The 23,941-nt window shown below is 42.5% G+C and overlaps 1 protein-coding gene across 9 annotated transcripts in view; it reads left to right on the top strand.

Moving 5' to 3' along the window:
- Positions 1-23,941, top strand: part of fbrsl1 (fibrosin-like 1) — an 886,448-nt gene that overhangs the window by 305,690 nt on the left and 556,817 nt on the right. For 8 of the 9 annotated variants that reach the window (XM_061907121.1, XM_061907120.1, XM_061907123.1 and 5 more), the window contains exon 3: positions 14,187-14,282. In XM_061907121.1, the coding sequence (XP_061763105.1) occupies positions 14,187-14,282 (96 nt within the window). The remainder of the gene's footprint in view (positions 1-14,186; positions 14,283-23,941) is intronic. The other variant, XM_061907119.1, reaches the window with a different exon arrangement.

Here is a 23,941-nt window from a genome sequence, read left to right as displayed (position 1 = left end):
TATTATACAGTATAGGTATATATGTATGTATATATGTATATAAAGGTATATACAGTATACAGTATATATGTATATAAAGGTATATACAGTATAGGTGTATATGTATGTATATATGTATATAAAGGTATATACAGTATAGGTATATATGTATGTATATATGTATATAAAGGTATATACAGTATATATATATATATATATATATATATATATATATATATATATATATATATATATATATATATATATATATATATATATATGTGTATATATGTATAGTACCAACCTCGTCACGTCCGTTGTGTCCTGAGCAAGACACTTCACCCTTGCCCCTGATGGGTGCTGGTTGGCGCCTTGCATGGCAGCTCCCTCCATCAGTGTGTGAATGTGTGTGTGAATGGGTAAATGTGGAAGTAGTGTCAAAGCGCTTTGAGTACCTTGAAGGTAGAAAAGCGCTATACAAGTACAACCCATTTATCATTTATTTATTTAAAGGTATATACAGTATAGGTATATATGTATTTATATATGTATATAAAGGTATATACAGTATAGGTATATATGTATGTATATATGTATATAAAGGTATATACAGTATAGGTATATATGTATGTATATATGTATATAAAGGTATATACAGTATACGGTATATATGTATGTATTTATGTATATAAAGGTATATACAGTATAGGTATATATGTATGTATATATGTATATAAAGGTATATACAGTACAGGCGTAATGTGATCAAACTTTCTTGTTCTTGTCAAAAGTCTAGCAGCCGCATTTTGTACCAACTGTAATCTTTTAATGCTAGACATGGGGAGACCCGAAAATAATACGTTACAGTAGTCGAGGCGAGACGTAACAAACGCATGGATAATGATCTCAGCGTCTTTAGTGGACAGAATGGAGCGAATTTTAGCGATATTACGGAGATGAAAGAAGGCCGTTTTAGGGTTTAGAAGGGTTTTTTGAAGACCCCCAGGCTCTGGGCTGAACTAATGTGGAGGGGAAGGCTGTTCCAGAGCTTAGGGGCGGCAATGGAAAAAGATTCTGCCTTCCGCCTTAGTCTGCTGGGTTGGGGGTAAGCATGGCCACAGACAGGAGCAGACCCAACAAAGCAACCAAGTGAGCTGACTCCACCCTCAGCCGCCCACCAACTCTTAGCCAGTGTCCAGTCCGCATGGACGAACAAGGATGCGTCCGAGGACACCGAGGTGTCCGATACTTGCTCATTCAGGCAAGACACCAGGAAGCTTGTCCGATACAGGACTCCAGCTCTGGAGTCCTGTCTCTTTATCCGCATCTCCACCAGTCTCTGGTGGGGCAGAGACCCAGCAGCTGGTCTCTGTAACCAAAAGGCTCCCGGGAGGCAAACAAATCACCGCAGAAGTCAGGAAAGTGCCACCCCTGGTCATCCAGTCCCAAAGGGTCCCGAACCAAAAGGCAAAATACCAAAAAAACACAAAAGAGAAACATCAGGAACAGAAAAGGATGACACAAGAGCACAGAGCAGCCAAACATTGACTTGAATGAACTGATGTGAGCCTCCAGTGTATCTTCTGTCCATGCTTTGACAAGACCTGTCTAATCACGGGGGAGTCGGCCATGTCACCCAGAGTTAAAGTTGCAAGGAAAAGTCAGCATCACTCAACCTGGGGGGAAATTAAGATGCTGGGGGGGCCCCTCTGAAGATAATTAAAGAGCACGGAGCAGCAGCCTCTAGAGAAAGACCGAAGGCATGTTCAATACCGAGACTAATGGAACTAATTGTACATTATTCATGTCAAACATGGCTTTTCACGTTGCAATTTATTTTTTGTGAATGTATACCAAAGTGTCAAGGTTCTGGAAGACTACACTTCATGTGCAAGTACTATTAGCACATTGATTTATTGACGACAACACATTCTCAAATATAAAACATGGTTCGTCTTAGGGAAATACGGTTCTAACGCCGGCTACAGGACACACGTTTATGAAACATAGGTGTTGGTATGTACAGCTAAGTACTAGAGATGCGGTCCCATCCGCGGAGTCCGCGGATAAACCGCGGGTCGGGCGGGTGACATGGCGAAAAAATAGATTTTAATAAGATTCGGGCGGGTGGCGGTTGAACCATTCGGAAATATTTGATATACATGGTTCAGGGATCGGTATCCTTTACCGTTCAAAGAGCCATTTTGGACCCGTGTCACAAAGTGAAGAAGACAATGGGAGATGCAAATATTCTCTACAATGACTGCCGGCAGTCACCCAGTTAATAAGTATTAGGGCGTGCTATGAAGCATTTGTCTTTGTCGCATCCTACAACATGTAACACTCTTAGTAATATGCACCACGCTGTGAAGCCACACCAAACAAGAATAATAATAATAATAATAATGGATTAGATCCTACAACATCCTACAACATGTACGATCTGCTTGTCAGTCCAGCAACGTGTTGTGTGTGTCTTCCGCGGCAACACGCACACGACTGTAAGGCATGCTGGGTAACAAAGAGTACACTAATGGTTGTGATATAAACAATTTTAACACTCTTAGTAATATGCACCACGCTGTGAAGCCACACCAAACAATAATAATAATAATAATAATGGATTAGATTTATATCGCGCTTTTCTATTGTTATATACTCAAAGCGCTCACAGAGAAGTGGGAACCCATCATTCATTCACACCTGGTGGTGGTAAGCTACATCAGTAGCCACAGCTGCCCTGGGGCAGACTGACGGAAGCGTGGCTGCTAGTTTGCGCCTACGGCCCCTCCGACCACCACCAATCATTCATTCATCATTCATTCACCGGTGTGAGCGGCACCGGGGGGCAAAGGGTGAAGTGTCCTGCCCAAGGACACAACGGCAGCGACTTTGATGTCCATAGGTGGGAAGCGAACCTGCAACCCTCAGGTTTCTGGCACGGCCGCTCTACCCACTACGCCATACCGCCCCTTAAACAAGAATGTACTTAGTAAAGATGCGCGGATAGGCAATTATATCAAACACATTTCGGGAGAACATCCTCGCAGTAACACAACATAAACGCAACATAACAAATACCCAGAACCCTTTGCATCCATGACAAACCCTGACTATTTTATACAACCCGCTAGCAGCCCCCCCATGCGTCAGTAAGGTGGCCGGGGTTGGGGGCGCGGGGGTGTAAAATATATTCAGGAGGTGTCACGGATGCAAAGGATTCTGGGTATTTGCTGTGTTGCGTTTATGTTGTGTTACCGTGAGGATGTTCTCCCGAAATGTGTTTGTCATTTCTTGTTTGGTGTGGCTTCACAGCGTGGCGCATATTAGTAAGAGTGTTAAAATTGTTTAGATCACAACCATCAGCGTACTCCTTATTACCCAATATACCTTTCAATCTTGTACGTGTGATTGCGGAAGCTGCACACAACATGTTGCTGGACTAACAATCAGTTTATACATGTTGAAGGTATCAAAGGCAATAGCTTCACAGCACGCCCTTATTCTTGTCATCAGGATGAACACCATTGGATATTCGCGAGAACGAATTATTTAAACAGGTTTAAATAGCTCTGTGAGTGGTAAAGGTGGCCGACCTCTGATGTATTTCAACGGGCGGGTGCGGTTCTGATAAAACGTTGGTTCGGGTGGACGGCGGGTGGATGACGACTTTGGTGATGCGGTTGCGGATGATATAATTGCCTATCCGCGCATCTTTACTAAGTACATTCTTGTTTTACAAACTTGTATGTGCTCCAATCACTCTATCAATAAAAAAATAAGACAGCCATGATGTTATGTTCTTTACAAGTGTATGTAAACTTTTGATCGAGGTCGGGTCGTGGAGGCAGCAGCCTAAGCAGGGAAGCCCAGACTTCCCTCTCCCCAGCCACTTCATTAAGCTCCTCCCAGGGGATCCTGAGGCGTTCCCAGGCCAGCCGGGAGAGATAGTCTTCCCAACGTGTCCTGGGTCTTCCCGAAGCACCTCCCTAGGGAGGTGTTCGGGTGGCATCCTGACCAGATGCCCGAACCACCTCACCTGGCTCCTCTCCATGTGGAGGAGCAGCGGCTTTACTTTGAGTTCCTCCCGGATGGCAGAGCTTCTCACCCTATCTCTAAGGGAGAGACCTGGAAACTCATTTGGGCCGCTTGTACCCGTGATCTTATCCTTTCGGTCATGACCCAAAGCTCATGACCATAGGTGAGGATGGGAACGTAGATCGACCGGTAAATTGAGAGCTTTGCCTTCCGGCTCAGCTCTGTCTTCACCACAACGGATCGATACAACGTCCGCATTACTGAAGACGCCGCACCGATCCGCCTGTCGATCTCACCATCCACTCTTCCCTCACTCCTGAACAAGACTCCGAGGTACTTGAACTCCTCCACTTGGGGCAGGGTCTCCTCCCCAACACGGAGATGTCCTTTACCATTAATAAGCAGAAATACATCAAACAATCGGAAATATTGAAGTTATGCAGTTGGGATCCTTTAAAGGCCTACTGAAAGCCACTACTAGCGACCACACAGTCTGATACTTTACATATCAATGATGAAATATTAACATTGCAACACATGTTAGTTTACTAAATTGCAATTTTAAATTTTGCGCGAAGTATCCTGTTGAAAACGTCGCGGTATGATGACGCGTGCGCGTGACGTCACGGATTGTAGCGGACATGTTGTTCCAGCCCCGATCCCAACTATAAGTCGTCCGCTTTAATCGCATAATTCCACAAGTATTCTGAACATCTGTGTCGCTGAATCTTTTGCAATTTGCTCAATTAACAATGGAGACGTCAAAGAAGAAAGCTGTAGGTGGGAAGCGGTGTATTGCGGCCGCCTTTAGCAACACAAACACAGCCGGTGTTTCTTTGTTTACATTCCCTAAAGATGACGGTGAAGCTTTACTGTGGAACAGAGCGGTCAAGCGAACATGGTTCCTTACCACATGTCAACCTGCAGGTTTCAGTGAGAAAATTGTGGTAATAAGTTGGCTCTGACCGTAGACATCAGCGGATAGCTTGCGTCGTTCCTCGTGCACCTGTCAAAGAGGCAGCTGTGGACTCTCTTGCCTACTCCGACCAGCCGCCCCTGAACTTGGGATTTTTCCACCGTGGAGGAGGGGGCAAAAAAAGCTCAGCCCCGTCCCAATGGCTGCCTTCGCTTCGCCTCGTCGAGAAACGTGGCCTCCCTCAGAGACACTGGCGGTTAGCACATCCGTGGCCACACCCCTCTGACATTCAGGTACCATATAATCTCAATACAACACTAGTAACACAATAAGCAGATAAGGATTCCGGAATTATCCTAGTTAATGTGTCTAATAACATCTGTCAGATGTTATTAGACACGGGGGACGGCGTGGCGCAGTGGGAGAGTGGCCGTGCGCAACCCGAGGGTCCCTGGTTCAAATCCCACCTAGTACCAACTTCGTCACGTCCGTTGTGTCCTGAGCAAGACACTTCACCCTTGCTCCTGATGGGTACTGGTTGGCGCCTTGCATGGCAGCTCCCTCCATCAGTGTGTGAATGTGTGTGTGAATGGGTAAATGTGGAAGTAGTGTCAAAGCGCTTTGAGTACCTTGAAGGTAGAAAAGCGCTATACAAGTAGAACCCATTTATTTATTTATTTATTTATTTATAACTGATGACCCTTTTAATTCTAGCCCAGCCTGGGGCCATGATTGATATTTACTGGGAAAGGTTATTTGTAGCAGTGATCTGCTTAAATTACAGCTTAAATTACATGCCGTCTTTTTCTTTCTTTTCTAGTCCTTCACTCTAACTCTCCTCATCCACGAATCTTTCATCCTCGCTCAAATTAATGGGGAAATCCTCGCTTTCTCGGTCCGAATCGCTCTCGCTGCTGGTGGCCATGATTCTAAACAATGTTCAGATGTGAGGAGCTCCACAACCCGTGACGTCACGCGCACATCGTCTGCTACTTCCGGTACAGGCAAGGCTTTTTTATTTGCGACCAAAAGTTGCGAACTTTATCGTGGATGTTCTCTACTAAATCCTTTCAGCAAAAATATGGCGAAATGATGAAGTATGACACATAGAATGGAGCTGCTATCCCCGTTTAAATAAGAACATCTCATTTCAGTAGGCCTTTAAGGCCTGTTAAACACATCCTGAGATCAGGAATTAGTCTCTGCCTTAATCACATCCAGTCAGAGGTGCCAATCTTTTCTTGAGTTCCTGCAGAGATCAATTGCCCTCCCGTGTTCCGCTGAACGGTGGCTCAGGGGACGAACCATGCAAACTGCAATGATTAACTCAGACGGCTAATTAGATGCCTCGCACTGATCGATAGTGGAGTTGATTGCTGACTGGGTAAAGTTGCTGCAGGCCACGGCGGAGACGCGAACACTTTGGGCACATTCCGGAAATTGCCAGCCAGGCTGATGCCGGGTAAACAAGGTAATGGGCCGCCGGGTGTGACAGCGTTGTTATGCACAGTCGCACATCAAACCCCGACACCCTGACGTCGCCTCGCAGCTCGCCCGAGCAGGATTTTGTCTTTTGTGTTTCCTTTGACAGAATGAAATCACGGAGCTTGCCGTCTATCCCGAGATGGAAGCAGCGATTAGGTTGAGACGGCGGCGGAATTTAAAACTGATTAGGCTCTTTGAAGAAAATAAGTGCTTCATAGCAAATAATCTGATGACATCGTATTGACCCCGCCCCCAAGCCACATCCCTAACCACACCCTACCACCATTGGTACCTTGGCAATCTGGGGGAAAACCTTGGACAGATAAGTTGAAACTATACGCTACTTTGTATCAGAAATGGCAAGAGTGGGGCATTCACGTGCATGTACGAGCCAGTCGGTCCCACAACAAGAGGATAGAGAAAAAGAAGGAACTTACTGACTACGTTAGACTGCAATGGCCTATGTGGAGATGTGCGCTGACATCACTAATGGGAAAAATGTAACAATTCAAGATGGCTTAATGTTGCGGCTGTAATAGCAGTTATTATTATTATTAGTTTGACGAACATGCGTCTGAACCTCGAATTTTATAAGGTAATGATCGGACATTACTTTAGTATACGGGAGTATCGTAACTTTGGAAACGGTGATACCCCTGACAAGCACCAGGTCTATCGTATTACCGTTGCGATGCGTGGGTTCATTTATTATTTGTGTAAGACCACAGCTATCAATTATAGTCTGGAGCGCTACGCACGGTGGGTCCGATGGGGTATTCATATGGATATTAAAGTGATTATATTATCGGCGTGTGTCACTAGATCAGCAACAAACTCTGAGAAGTCATTGATAAAGTCCGAATAGGGCCCTGGGGGGCGGTAGATAACAGCCAGGTGTAGAGGCAGCGGTGTGACAGACCTCATAGTAAGCACCTCAAACGATTTATATTTATTATTTATGTTAGGACTAAGGTTAAAGTTTTCGTTGTATATTAGTGCGACCCCCCCCCACCCCTTTTAAGAGGACGGGCAATATGCGCATGTGTAAAGTTAGGAGGACATGCCTCATTTAGCGCAAAAAAGTCGTTTGGTTTAAGCCAGGTTTCGCTGAGACCGATGGCGTTAAGATTGTTGTCTCTGATGATATCATTAACTAACAACGTTTTGGGAGACAATGATCTTATGTTTAAAAAAACTATATTATAGGTAGTGGGCTGTTTTAGGGAATTTTTGATCAAATTATCCGTAATAGCAATATTAATAATGTTGTGTGTATTATGCCCAGTGCATTTAGTATTATTATGACCATATCTAGGAATTGATACGACGGGAATTTTCCGATTGTTTGTTTGTTCCTTTGATAAACTGCACGCATCATAGTTAGCCACCTCAGTAACACACATGTCCAACTCTGAAACAATCAAAGCAGAAAAAACGTGTTCTAATTTAACTGACTCCTTACCCAGACCAGTAGTCTCGCATCTTCCATTTAAATCCGGCTTCAGGATGGAGGGAAGTGGTGTTCTGTGGCGATTAGCCTTCTGCTTTGTTTTTAGCCCCGCTCGGCATCCGCGTTTCCGATCACACCGCTGGCGTCTGCTCCTTAGACGGCCCCCGCTGCTACTAAACTCCCCTGCTTCACAGGCCGTTGGTAGTAGCCGCCGAAGTATTCCCGTGCTAGTTAGCAGGTCTAGCAAGCAAGCGTCTATCAGTCCAAAACGGCCCGATATGTCAACATCCAGAAGTTTCTGGCGGTCGTACGTGATCACGGAGTGACCACGATGTGAGCCAGCCATAAAGTTTGTAGAATTGTCCGGTATTTCTGCCAAATGTTCCATCTTTAGCAGGAGCTCCTCGAGGTCGCCGCCAAACAGTTCATTATGTAGATCCCAAATACACAAAAGCAAGTACCAATAGGTAAGAAAAAGTTGTTTTTTACACGATAGGTCAATCAATCAATCAATCAATGTTTATTTATATAGCCCCAAATCACAAATGTCTCAAAGGACTGCACAAATCATTACGACTACAACATCCTCGGAAGAACCCACAAAAGGGCAAGGAAAACTCACACCCGGTGGGCAGGGAGAATTCACATTCAGTGGGACGCCAGTGACAATGCTGACTATGAGAAACCTTGGAGAGGACCTCAGATGTGGGCAACCCCCCCCCCTCTAGGGGACCGAAAGCAATGGATGTCGAGCGGGTCTAACATGATACTGTGAAAGTTCAATCCATAGTGGCTCCAAGACAGCAGCGAGAGTCCCGTCCACAGGAAACCATCTCAAGCGGATCAGCAGCGTAGAGATGTCCCCAACCGATACAGGCGAGCGGTCCATCCTGGGTCCCGACGAGCGGTCCATCCTGGGTCTCGACTCTGGACAGCCAGTACTTCATCCATGGTTATCGGACCGGACCCCCTCCACAAGGGAGGGGGGGACATAGGAGAAAGAAAAGAAGCGGCAGATCAACTGGTCTAAAAAGGAGGTCTATGTAAAGGCTAGAGTATACAGATGAGTTTTAAGGTGAGACTTAAATGCTTCTACTGAGGTGGCATCTCGAACTGTTACCGGGAGGGCATTCCAGAGTACTGGAGCCCGAACGGAAAACGCTCTATAGCCCGCAGACTTTTTTTGAGCTCTAGGAATCACTAATAAGCCGGAGTCTTTTGAACGCAGATTTCTTGCCGGGACATATGGTACAATACAATCGGCAAGATAGGATGGAGCTAGACCGTGTAGTATTTTATACGTAAGTAGTAAAACCTTAAAGTCACATCTTAAGTGCACAGGAAGCCAGTGCAGGTGAGCCAGTATAGGTATATATGTATGTATATATGTATATAAAGGTATATACAGTATAGGTATATATGTATGTATATATGTATATAAAGGTATATACAGTACAGGCGTAATGTGATCAAACTTTCTTGTTCTTGTCAAAAGTCTAGCAGCCGCATTTTGTATCAACTGTAATCTTTTAATGCTAGACATGGGGAGACCCGAAAATAATACGTTACAGTAATCGAGACGAGACGTAACAAACGCATGGATAATCATCTCGGCGTCTTTAGTGGACAAAATGGAGCGAATTTTAGCGATAGGTCCCCTTTAAAGCATTCCAATTAGCCAAGAGACGGCTCTTTTCTCTCAAAATACTCTTAAATCAGGGCACTCTTAAGTTGAGAAGTCGAGGTACCACAGGGGCGGTATAGCTCGGTTGGTAGAGTGGCCGTGCCAGCAACTTGAGGGTTTCAGGTTCGATCCCCCGCTTCCGCCATCCTAGTCACTGCCGCCGTGTCCTTGGCAAGAAACTTTACCCACCTGCTCCTAATGCCACCCACACTGGTTTAAATGTAACTTAGATATCGGGTTTCACTATGTAAAATTGCTTTGAGTCACAAGAGAAAAGCGCTATATAAATGTAATTCACTTCACACCTGCCAGGTTTCTCTTTTCTTTCTGATTGCACGGCGGAGGCTCCTTCCAGACGTCATGTGACTGCTGACCCCAGAGTGCCGTTCACGCCCTCTGACCAATCCCCCCCCCCCCCCCCCCCCCCCCCCTCTTGCCCCGGCCGTGTAATTAAAAGGACATTCAGTCCACTTGGCATGTGGGCTGCCGGGCACAAGGGTAGACAAACACTCGCCAAGCCCCCCCCTCGCCAGGTGGCAGCGTACAGGACCTGTCAGATTAGCTGATGACCCTTTTAATTCTAGCCCAGCCGGGCGCCATAATTGATATTTACTGGGAAAGGTTAATTGTAGCAGTGATCTGCTTCAATTACAGCCGAGATCAGGAGACCGAGGCCAGCCAGCGCCCGTGTCACCAGGGGAGCGACTACACGCAAACTGCTAGTTAAATGGAATACACCCTGCAGCTATTGCCACTCCTAACCTCCAAGGGGGGGCCATGGGACGCTGTGATTGGCCGGCGCTGTGGCAACCCAGATACTGCCAACCTTCCATCTGGTGGGGAAATTTGGATGCATGCCGACTGCGTTCCGAATGACCCGCAATAAAAGGAGCCGTCCATGATGGCTTTAGGATTGCTATCCTGTGGACATTTGTCCGTAAAAGCTGAGAAGGACGACTTTATACCTTTAGAACAGGGGTCGGCGACCCAAAATGATGAAAAAGCCATATTGGACCAAAAATACAAAAAAAAAAATCTGTCTGGAGCCGCAAAAAATGAAAAGCCTTCTATCCATCCATCCATCCATCCATCTTCTTCCGCTTATCCGAAGTCGGGTCGCGGGGGCAACAGCCCAAGCAGGGAAACCCAGACTTCCCTCTCCCCAGGCACTTCGTCTAGCTCTTCCCGGGGGATCCCGAGGCGTTCCCAGGCCAGCCGGGAGACATAGTCTTCCCAACGTGTCCTGGGTCTTCCCCATGGCCTCCTACCGGTTGGACGTGCCCTCAACACCTCCCTAGGGAGGCGTTCGGGTGGCATCCTGACCAGATGCCCGAACCACCTCATCTGGCTCCTCTCCATGTGGAGGAGCAGCGGCTTTACTTTGAGTTCCTCCCGGATGGCAGAGCTTCTCACCCTATCTCTAAGGGAGAGACCCAGAAACTCATTTGGGCCGCTTGTACCCGTGATCTTGTCCTTTCGGTCATGACCCAAAGCTCATGACCATAGGTGAGGATGGGAACGTAGATCGACCGGTAAATTGAGAGCTTTGCCTTCCGGCTCAGCTCCTTCTTCACCACAACGGATCGATACAACGTCCGCATTACTGAAGACGCCGCACCGATCCGCCTGTCGATCTCACCATCCACTCTTCCCTCACTCGTGAACAAGACTCCTAGGTACTTGAACTCCTCCACTTGGGGCAGGGTCTCCTCCCCAACCCGGAGATGGCACTCCACCCTTTTCCGGGCGAGAACCATGGACTCGGACTTGGAGGTGCTGATTCTCATTCCGGTCGCTTCGTGAAGCGAAAAGCCTTCTATAAGTGACATAATGAAGTCAACACTTGATATACGTGTCTATGTTAGCCTACTATCAAAATGGCTACATGTCGCTAACACAGATCTTCGTTGACAGATATGTTGAAATATAACATTTATTCCACACATTTTTACAACATTGGAGTATATTATTAAAACTCAGGCATCTCAGAGGGTGAGATAACTCCTAGGGCTGCGAAATTTTGGATGTCCCAGGTTTATATTCTGATGCTGATCGGCCTCCGCTTGGGACGGTTTCCTGCTGGCTCCACTTTGGACGGGACTCTCGCTACTTTATTGGATCCACTTTGGTCTGTGTTCTAACGGTTATGTTAGATCCACTATGGATTGGACTTTCATTGCTTTCAGTCCCCTGGGGGTCCTCTCCAAGGTTTCTCATAGTCATCATTGTCACTGACGTCCCACTGGGTGTGAGGTTTTCCTTGTCCTTATGTGGGCTCTGTACCGAAGATGTCGTTGTGGTTTGTGCAGCCCATTGAGACACTTGTGATTAAAGGCTATATAAATAAACATTGATTGATTGATTGATTCAATATCGATTCTTGAGGTCACAATTCGATTCAAAATCTTTTTTTTTTTTCAAATTCAACACGATTCTCGATTCAAAAACCATTTTTTTCCCGATTTAAAAGGATTCTGTATTCATTCAATACATTTTCAGCAGGATCTACCCCAGTCTGCTGACATGCTAGCAGAGTAGTAGATTTTTGTAAAAAGCTTTTAAAATTGTAAAGGACAATGTTTTATCAACTGATTGCGATAATGTAAATGTGTTTTAATTATTCAACGAACCAGAAATATGACTTATTTTACCTTTGCGAAAATATTGGACACAGTGTGTTGTCTGTCATGATCCGCTAGGATCACCCGCTTGTTGATTACTATCCTTATTTAAGCCTGCCCTTTCTGTGACTCGTTCTCGCATCCTAGCTTTTGTTGCACGCAACTAGGGACGTCGCTGCTTCCGTATTCTGGTAAAAACCTGCTTTGTTATTGCTAGCTTCCACGCTATGCTTTTGTGTTTTTCTAGCTCCCATGCTAGCTCTTTGTTTTTGCCTTTTTGTGCCTAGTGCAAGTTTTCTGTTCTTAGTCTGTTTTTAGTTTTAATAAATCAGTATTTCTTACCTCACGCTGTGTCCGTGCCCGATCTGCATCTGGAAAGAATGCACCCGCTTCACCATGCCCAGCAAACATCACATTGTCAAGCTTATTAGATGCCATGCAAGTGTAAGCCACTGTGACACTATTGTTCTTTTTTTAAATTTGTATAAATGTCTAATGATAATGTCAATGAGGGATTCGTAATCACTGCTATGCTGAAATTATAACTAATATTGACACTGTTGTTGATAATATTCATTTTTGTTTCACTACTTTTGGTTTGTTCTGTGTGGTGTGTTGCTGGCTCAGGTTCGGTTTTGGAATTGGATTGCATTGTTATGGTATTGCTGTGTATTGTTTTGTTGGATTGATAAAAATAAAAAATAAAAATAGATTTAAAAAAAAAAGAAAATCGATTCTGAATCGCACAACGTGAGAATCGCGATTCAAATTCGAATCGATTTTTTCCCACACTCCTAATAAACAACCAACCAATCATGTTTTTTTTTTATACCAATTATTGATCACAATATATAATGTAAGATACAACAGGATAATGCATACATTTACCATTTGTTTTCAAAACACTTACAAAAAAGTGGAACCCAAAAAATGTACTGTGGGACCCCATTTTTATGACTTGATGGGGTTCCGGGGACCCCATTTGGAAAATTCCTAGCGCTGATGGAGAATTAGTGTGTGCAAAATAGCAGCAGGTGGCTGTGGCCTGCGGGCCTGTTCTAATCAAATATTAGAAGACGGCGTGGTGCAGTTGGGAGAGCGGTCGTGCCAGCAACCTGAGGGTTCCTGGTTCAATCCCCGCCTTCTTTCAACCTCGTCACGTTCGTTGTGTCCTTGAGCAAGACACGTCACCCTTGCTCCTGATGGGTGGTGGTGAACGCCTTGCATGGCAGCTCCCTCCATCAGTGTGTGTGAATGGGTGAATGTGGAAGTAGTGTTAAATCGCTTTGAGTCCCTTGAAGGTGGAAAAGCGCGATACATCCATCCATCCATTTCTTATTGCTTGCGGGGGTTCGCTGCAGCCTACCTCAGCTGCATTCGGGCGGAAGGCAGGGGTACACCCTGGACAAGTCGCCACCACATCGCAGGTCCAAAGCGCTATACAAGTATAACCCATTTACCATTCACCATATCATGTCGGGGGCCATAAGTCATTCATTCACGGGCCGGACGTGGCCCGCGGGTCTTGACTTTGACACCTCTTCGCTAAAATGAAGCTTCTTAAAAAGGCCTTTTCCAAAAGCCTCACCTCCTTTGTGGACAATGTATAAAAGTCGGTTCCGAGCCAAGAAACCATGTAAACAAATGAGTGTGAGGATCGGTCACTTCTTTTCTGTTTGTTTCCTTCTTTTTTGTATTCACTTCCTATCAGTGCTCTTATTTTGGTTTCCACTTCCTGCTTGTTCTGTTGAGAACTTTTTTTGTTCACACACCTGCAGCCAATCAATATTTATGCTATGTGTGCCTTGTCTGGAGCACTCAGTGCTGGATGATATCTCTCTGTTTGGAACCTTTGTTTTGCAAGACTGCTTCATTTCTCTGTTTGATGATAATTAAAGTCATCTTACCTGCTCAGCATCCTCCTGGTTCTTGCATCTTGGGGTAACAAAACGGCAGCCGTGCGCGTTCCTCACAATGAGTGGACAATAAAACAACATTTAATCTACGTTGCAGATCAAACCTTTGATGGGTTTCCCGGTCAAATTCTTCAAGGATGAAACGGAGCTGGGTCCACCACACCGGAGCAACACCAAGGAGCAGGTGAGCCAGGTGGGACAACTCGCATGGTTATTTTATTCTTTACTCACTTCGTTCTAAGAAGTTGCTTTTGCCATTCGGAGCAATCTAACACTAAGATCAGCTCTTGTTGCCAGTGTTTTGTTTTTCCAGTTTTCACTCCATAAAAATTGACACACTGGTACCTCAGTTTTTGGTCCGGAGGAGACAGAATTATACGAAAACTAAAGCATTTTTTTCCATAAGCGTGTGGAAGCAAAATATAGTACAAGTTGTCACTACGTGAACTATGGGGTTTGTTTTTCCGGAAGGCAAAGGAAAGTTGGCGCGTGCAAGACGTGAATGTAAGTACTGTACATATTTATTAATAACACTGACAAACTACAAAAAAAGAAGCAAACAAAAGGCGCGGACAATGTCAGAGAACAAACCTCACTAATGAAAACAAAAGACTAGCACAAAGGCAAAAACAAAAGACACTAACTGTGGCATTAATAAACAAAACTTACGTGGCAGGACAAGAAGCAAAACTATGGGTCGGCATGAGTGACAACGGTAGCATGGCATGGCATGACGGGAGTAGAGGAAAAGTCGCCAGGCTGACTACCTGGCAACTACAGGTTTAAATAATGCTGTGGTGATTAGTGACAGGTGGGCGAGTGCAAAACGTGAGACAGGTGCGTGACATAAGGACAGTTGAAAACTAATGGGTAGTCATTGAAACAAAAAAAACATGGAAGTATATATATATAACGTCGCCCAGACACATATTTTTCTTTAAATTTGGCCCCCCCGAGTCAAAATAATTGCCTAGGCCTGGTCTAAATAGTCATTACATATTTTTTTCCCAACCATGGCAGTGAAATGGTCACATGACCTAACAAATGCTATCAAGACGGGTGTGACATTAATTTGTTGTCAATATTCAGTGTTTTATTCTTCATAGTAATATTGTAAATCCATTATTCTTCATTTTCATGTACATTCTGGGTGTCTCATTCAGTTAAAAAATTTAAAATATTAAAAGTAAAAATATTTAATTAAATTAAAAATATTATAAATACACAAAAAAACGATTAAAATATATTAAAAATAATTAAAATAAATTAATAAAAAAATGAATTATTATTACAAAGAAAAAAAAAATGTGAGGTTTTGTATTAGTGTTCCTAAAAATATATATACCGGCCCCCAGACACATTTTTCCTCTAAATTTGGCCCCCCGAGACAAAATAATTGCCCAGGCCTGGTCTAGATAGTCATGACATTTTTTTTCCCCAACCACGGCAGTGGAATGGTCACATGACCTAACAAATGCTATCAAGACGGGTGTGACATTAATTTGTTGTCAATATTCAGTGTTTTATCCTTCATAGTAATATTGTAAATCCCACATTCTTTATTTTCATGTACATTCTGGGTGTCTCATTCAGATAAAACATTAAACATTTTAAAAACAAAAATATTTAATTAAATTAAAAATATAAAAAATAATAATCTAAAATAATTAAGATAAATTAATTTAAAAAATAAATTAAGAAATATTAAAAATAAATAAAATATTGTGAGGTTTTGTATTAGTGTTCCTAAAAATACATACACCGGCCCCCAGACACATTTTTTTCTCTAAATTTGGCCCCCTGGGTCAAAATAATTGCCCAGGCCTGATCTAGATAGTCATGACATTTTATTTTTCCCAACCACGGCAGTGAAATGGTCACATGACCCAACAAATACTATCAAGATGGGTGTGACATTAATTTGTTGTCAATATTCAGTGTTTTATCCTTCATAGTAATATTGTAAATCCCACATTCTTTATTTTCATGTACATTCTGGGTGTCTCATTCAGATAAAACATTAAACATTTTAAAAACAAAAATATTTAATTAAATTAAAAATATAAAAAATAATAATCTAAAATAATTAAGATAAATTAATTTAAAAAATAAATTAAGAAATATTAAAAATAAATAAAATATTGTGAGGTTTTGTATTAGTGTTCCTAAAAATACATACACCGGCCCCCAGACACATTTTTTTCTCTAAATTTGGCCCCCTGGGTCAAAATAATTGCCCAGGCCTGATCTAGATAGTCATGACATTTTATTTTTCCCAACCACGGCAGTGAAATGGTCACATGACCCAACAAATACTATCAAGATGGGTGTGACATTAATTTGTTGTCAATATTCAGTGTTTTATCCTTCATAGTAATATTGTAAATCCCACATTCTTTATTTTCATGTACATTCTGGGTGTCTTATTCAGATAAGAAATATTAAAAATAAAAACATTAAATTAGATTAAAAACTAAAAATATAAATACATATTTTTTTTTATAAATTAAAATGAAAAATTATTAAAATAAATTAATTAATAAATAAAAAATTATAAAAAATTTAAAATTATTCTGATGTTTTGTATTAGTGTTCCTAAAAATATATATACCGGCCCCCAGACACATTTTTTTCTCTAAATTTGGCCCCCCGAGACAAAATAATTGCCCAGGCCTGGTCTAGATAGTCATGACATTTTTTTGTTCCCAACCACGATAGTGAAATGGTCACATGACCTAACAAATGCTATCAAGACGGGTGTGACATTTATATGTTGTCAATATTCAGTGTTTTATCCTTCATAGTAATATTGTAAATCCCACATCCTTTATTTTCATGTACATTCTGGGTGTCTCATTCAGTTAAAACATTAAACATTTTAAAAATAAACATATTTAATAAAATTAAAAATATAAAAAATAATAATGTAAAATAATTGAGATTAATTAATTTAAAAAATAAATTAAAAATTTTAAAAAATAAATAAAATATTGTGAGGTTTTGTATTAATGTTCCTAAAAATACATACACCGGCGCCCAGGCACATTTTTTCTCTAAATTTGGCCCCCCGAGACAAAATAAGTGCCCAGGCCTGGTCTAGATAATCATGACATTTTTTTTTCCAAACACAGCAGTGAAATGGTCACATGACCTAACAAATGCTATCAAGACGGGTGTGACATTTATACGTTGTCAATATTCAGTGTTTTATCCTTCATAGTAATATTGTAAATCCCACATTCTTTATTTTCGTGTACATTCTGGGTGTCTCATTCAGTTAAAAAATTAAACATATTAAAAATAAAAACATGAAATTAAATTAAAAACTAAAAATATAAACATTTGTTTTTAATAAATTAAAATGAAAAAATATTAAAATAAATTAATTAATAAATTAAAAATTATAAAAAATAAAAAATTATTGTGAGGTTTTGTATTAGTGTTCCTAAAAATAGATATACCGGCCCCCAGACACATTTTTTCCTCTAAATTAGGCCCCCCGAGACAAAATAATTGCCCAGGCCTGGTCTAGATAGTCATGACATTTTTTTGTTCCCAACCACGATAGTGAAATGGTCACATGACCTAACAAATGCTATCAAGACGGGTGTGACATTTATATGTTGTCAATATTCAGTGTTTTATCCTTCATAGTAATATTGTAAATCCCACATCCTTTATTTTCATGTACATTCTGGGTGTCTTATTCAGTTAAAACATTTTTAATTCCATTCCGTTTTTTTAAGGCGGTCTGTCATAACATTTTCAGCCTTATTGGGAAGTTTTGTATTAGTGTTCCTAAAAATATATATACTGACCCCCAGACACATTTTGTTCTGTAAATTTGGCCCCCCGAGTCAAAATAATTGCCCAGGCCTGGTCTAGATAGTCATGACATTTTTTTTTTTTCCCAACCACGGCAGTGAAATGGTCACATGACCTGACAAATGCTATCCAGACGGGTGTGACATTAATTTGTTGTCAATATTCAGTGTTTTATCCTTCATAGTAATATTGTAAATCCCACATTCTTTATTTTCATGTACATTCTGGGTGTCTTATTCAGATAAAAAATATTAAAAATAAAAACATTAAATTAAATTAAAAACTAAAAACATAATTATTTTTTTAAATAAATTAAAATGAACAATTATTAAAATAAATTAATTAATAAATTAAAAATTATTAAAAATTATTGTGAGGTTTTGTATTAGTGTTCCTAAAAATATATATACCGGCCCCCAGACACATTTTTTTCTCTAAATTTGGCCCCCCTAGACAAAATAATTGCCCAGGCCTGGTCTAGATAGTCATGACATTCTTTTTCCAAATAGTGAAATGGTCACATGACCTAACAGGTTTTTATCCAGGTGTGGGCTGACACTGGTGTGGAATGAGTTTAAAAAAAAAATGCTTCCAATTATCACTGTGCCAGAATTCCTCTGCCAGCTCATTTAGAGGATGAGTAGGTGGCACAGAGAAATGGAGGGCATGCATTGGTTTAGCGTCAAGCTTGAAATAATGCAATTTAGATACCGGGGAAGTAATGAGAATTTATGCTAAATCCCCGAGCGGCTCATTTGAAATGAATGTAGAAATATGCTCCCTAACAAATGGCTGTCAAACTGCAGCCTTCACCCTGCAGAACCCCAACTAAATTTCAATCAGAATGTTCATTTATCTGTCCAAAGCAGGAAGCCTGAGAGGGGGGGGGGGGGCAGAAAAAAAAAAAACAGGCTTCCTTCTTCTGCGTTGGCAAATCGATGGCAGGAAGAAAGGTTTAAAGAACTTGTTAAATAAACTATTTTAAACAATTCAATGTTGCAATTGGAAAAAAACGCCCTATTAAAAAAAAAGCACCTAATCTTTCGCTTCCTGGTTCTCATTGTTTCTACGTCTTTCTTATTGTTTCCTCCAGCTCTCTCTCTCTCGCGCTTTTTTTTTTTTTTTTTTTTATAGCCGGGGACAAAAGGATGTCTCTTAATGAAAAAGTCAGTATGACGAGAAGGGCTTGTCAGATAAGAACACGGCGTGGGTTTGACAGCTCCGACAGGAGTAGACGACACGGATGCAGAGGGGGCATGAGTGAGTTGGGGTGGGGGGGGGTCGCTGAAAAGTGCTGACGGTGCTGAATGTGGCGCGTCGCTCTTATCTGCTGCCAAAGAGATGGTGAGCAGACGCCGCCGACGGTTGTTGACACGCCGGTCAGATCGATCCGCGTTGAAGCATCTGGCTCCGCTTGGTTTATTCCTCATGCACTTCTATCCACGTCTGAGCAGGAGCTTTTTATTCCACTTAACTGAGGCCTTTGTTAGAATATTACAGCAAACTTAATTTGACTGAAAGATGATGTGTTAATAATTTCAAATATAAGTCGCTCCGGAGAATAAGTCGCAAAAAAACTGCGACTTATGGTCTGCCAAAATACGGTATATAGTCCTAAATCACAAGTGTCTCAAAGGGCTGCACAAGCCACAACGACATCCTCGGCTCAGATCCCACATAAGGGCAAGGAAAAACTCACAACCCAGTGGATGACAATTAGAAACCTTGGAGGGGACCCCATGCAATGGATGTCAAGTGGATCTAGCATAGTATTGTGAGAAACTAGTCCATAGTAGATTTAACATAATAGTGAGAGTCCAGTCCACAGTGGATCTAACAATAGTGAGAATATAGTCCATAGTGGGTCTAGTTAATAATCTGAGAGTCCAGCCCCATAGTGGATCTAACATAATAGTGTGAGGGTTCAGTCCATAGTGGATCTAACATAATAGTGGGAGTCCAGTCCATAGTGGATCCAACATTAATATTGTGAGAGTCCAGTCCATAGTGGATTTAACATAATAGTGTGAGAGTCCAGTCTATAGTGGATCTAACATAATAGTGAGAGTCCAGTCTATAGTGGATCTAACATAATAGTGAGAGTCCAGTCCATAGTGGATCTAACATAATAGTGTGAGAGTCCAGTCTATAGTGGATCTAACATAATAGTGAGAGTCCAGTCCATAGTGGATCTAACATAATAATGAGAGTCCAGTCCGTAGTGGATCTAACATAATAGTGTGAGAGTCCAGTCCATAGTGGATCCAACATAATAGTGAGAGTCCAGTCCATAGTGGATTTAACATAATAGTGTGGTAGTCCAATCCATAGTGGATCTAACATAATAGTGTGAGAGTCCAGTCCATAGTGGATCTAACATAATAGTGAGAGTCCAGTCCATAGTGGATCTAACATAATAGTGTGAGAGTCCAGTCCATAGTGGATCTAAAACAATAGTGTGAGAGTCCAGTCCATCGTGGATCCAACATAATAGTGAGAGTCTAGTCTATAGTGGATCTAGTTAATAGTGTGAGAGTCCAGTCCATAGTGGATCTAACATAATAGTGAGAGTCCAGTCCATAGTGTATCTAAAACAATAGTGTGAGAGTCCAGTCCATAGTGGATCCAACATAATAGTGACAATCTAGTCTATAGTGGATCTAGTTAATAGTGTGAGAGTCCAGTCCATAGTGGATCTAACATAATAGTGAGTTTCCAGTCCATCGTGGATCTAATATAATATTGTGAAAGTCCAGTCCATAGTGGATCTAACTTAATAGTGAGAGAGTCCAGTCCATAGTGGATCTAACATAATAGTGTGAGAGTCCAGTCCATAGTGGATCTAACATAATAGTGAGAGTCCAGTCCACAGTGGATCTAACAGAATAGTGGGAGAGTCCAGTCTATAGTGAATCTAACATAATAGTGAGAGTCCAGTCCATAGTGGATCTAACATAATAGTGAGAGTCCAGTCCATAGTGGATCTAACATAATAGTAAGAGTCCAGTCCATAGTGGATCTAACATAATAGTGAGAGTCCAGTCCATAGTGGATCTAACATAATAGTGTGAGAGTCCAGTCCATAGTGGATCTAACATAATAGTGAGAGTCTAGTCCGTAGTGGATCTAGTTAATAGTGTGAGAGTCTAGTCCGTAGTGGATCTAGTTAATAGTGTGAGAGTCCAGTCCATAGTGGATCTAACATAATAGTGAGAGTCCAGTCCATAGTGGATCTAACATAATAGTGTGAGAGTCCAGTCCATAGTGGATCTAACATAATAGTGAGAGTCCAGTCCATAGTGGATCTAACATAATAGTGTGAAAGTCCAGTCCATAGCGGATCCAACTTAATAGTGTGAGAGTCCAGTCCATAGTGGATCTAACATAATAGTGAGTTTCCAGTCCATAGTGGATCTAACATAATAGTGAGTTTCCAGTCCATAGTGGATCTAACATAATAATGAGAGTCCAGTCCATAGTGGATTTAACATAATAGTGAAAGTCCAGTCCATAGTGGTTCTAACATAATAGTGTGAGAGTCCAGTCCATAGTGGATCTAACATAATAGTGAGAGTCCAGTCCACAGTGGATCTAACATAATAATGAGAGCCCAGTCCATAGTGGATCTAACATAATAGTGAAAGTCCAGTCCATAGTGGTTCTAACATAATAGTGTGAGAGTCCAGTCCATAGTGGATCTAACATAATAGTGAGAGTCCAGTCCATAGTGGATCTAACATAATAGTGAAAGTCCAGTCCATAGTGGATCCAACATAATAGTGAAAGTCCAGTCCATAGTGGATCTAACATAATAGTGTGAGAGTCCAGTCCATAGTGGAACTAACATAATAATGAGAGCCCAGTCCATAGTGGATCTAACATAATAGTGAAAGTCCAGTCCATAGTGGTTCTAACATAATAGTGTGAGAGTCCAGTCCATAGTGGATCTAACATAATAGTGAGAGTCCAGTCCATAGTGGATCTAACATAATAGTGAAAGTCCAGTCCATAGTGGATCCAACATAATAGTGAAAGTCCAGTCCATAGTGGATCTAACATAATAGTGTGAGAGTCCAGTCCATAGTGGAACTAACACAATAGTGTGAAACTTGTGCAGCCCTTTGATTGACAAGCTACTGAGGGTAAATCAGGTCTGCTTCTACTTACTCCTTTTCGATCATGTTGAAAAGAAAAAACTGGGTAAATTGTGATGGATTATGTTGTAACTTGTATGCATGATCGAAACAAACCCAAACCATCCGAAAAAATTAAAATAACTTGTGCCGCCGCCGCCTTCCTGACATGTTTTTTTTCCGCTGCCGCCCCTCCGAGAGAACTCTTCATTTTCTCACCACATCAAAGTGTCTCGGCGGCTTTAAAAGCTGGCAACTAATGACGCCGAGTCGGCAACATCTGAAATTCAATGTTCTTGTCGTGCCGCCAAAAGGAAATGTAGACAAACGTGACATGCGGACGTTGTCGCCTGTCCGCCTTTAAAAACAGTCATGCATCAATTTGGGAGTGGGGTGTTTAGAGGGGGGGGGCGTGGGGGGGGGGTTGCTGTTTGTCCGTTGCGGTGCTTTGGCTCTTTATCTGTTTATTTTGACTCGGTAATTGTGCTCGCGGTGCAGCCGTGGCCCCGGCAATAAGCCACACATGGATTAGGGAAATATGGGGGATTGGCGAGGGTTATCTTGTGGGGGAGAGGTTGGGGGGGCTTCAGGGGGTCTCAAACAAGCTCCCCCTTTTCCAAATAAACCCACCTACCTGATCTCACCGCCCACAGATGACATCACCACTTGCATCATTCGACCGGGAGCGGCGACTGCCTCCATTGCGTCGACTTTTCCTGCAACAAATGCTCTGAGATAAGAAAAATGTCGAGCGGATTCACTCTTGTCTTCAGGTTTTCCTTTTTTTTTTTTTCTTCTTGTGGGAGTGGAAGAGGGGCATGGAAATGTGGAGAGGATTAGGGGGCGGATTTAGCAACATTTCTCTTCTCCCGAGCTGTTAGTTAACCCTTGCACGCCGCCAGCTTCCACCCCATCACACACACACACACACACACACACACACACACACACACACACACACACACACACACACACACACACACACACACACACACACACCGCGCCCCCAAACTCTCCCACTCTGGCGCGGGTTCTTAAATCCTTTTGAAGTCCTAAGCACTGCAGAAATCCATTGAGAGCCATGTATAATGGCTTTTAAGAGAGAGTGTTTAGCTGTACGCCGGCCCTATGGCTTATGAACCGCTGGCGTTTTAATGGGTCCCCCCCAAACCCTCCGATCCCCCTCCTTTCCCAGCGCTAAATCCAATGGATTGTCCCTCATTATCATTTAAATAAGCTCCTTCGTTCCACCCAGAATGTCCTACGTTGAATGGCCTTGGCCTCCCAGCACACAAACACCTGTACATGCAGACTTAGTTATTTATACAGATTCCTAAAGTCTGTTTAAAGATCTTCTAAGAACAAATGAGGTTTATTCAGGTTTATTACGCCGGATAGTCGAACCCCAGATTCAGGAGGAACAGCGTGGTTTTCATCCTGGTCGTCAAACTAAGGACCAGCCTTAAACTCTGGGCAGAGTCCTTGAGGGTGCATGGGAGTTTGCCCAAGCAGTCTACATGTGCTTTGTGGACTTGGAGAAGGCATTGGACCGTGTCTCTCGGGAAGTCCTGTGGGGAGTGCTCAGAGAGTATGGGGTATCGGACTGTCTTATTGTGGCGGTCCACTCCCTGTATGATCAGTGCCAGAGCTTGGTCCGCATTGCTGGCAGTAAGTCGGACACGTTTCCAGTGAGGGTTGGACTCCGCCAAGGCTGTCCTTTGTCACCCATTCTGTTCATAACTTTTACTGACGGAATTTCTAGGCGCAGTCAAGGCCTTGAGGGAATCCGGTTTGGTGGCTGCAGACAATGTGGTCCTGATGGTTTCATCTGGTCAGGATCTTCAGCTCTCACTAAATCGGTTCGCAGGCGAGTGTGAAGCCACTGGGATGAGAA

This window comes from Nerophis ophidion, linkage group LG07, assembly GCF_033978795.1.
Source record: "Nerophis ophidion isolate RoL-2023_Sa linkage group LG07, RoL_Noph_v1.0, whole genome shotgun sequence".
Classification (NCBI taxonomy): domain Eukaryota; kingdom Metazoa; phylum Chordata; class Actinopteri; order Syngnathiformes; family Syngnathidae; genus Nerophis; species Nerophis ophidion.
This window is presented reverse-complemented; position numbering and strand designations above follow the sequence as displayed.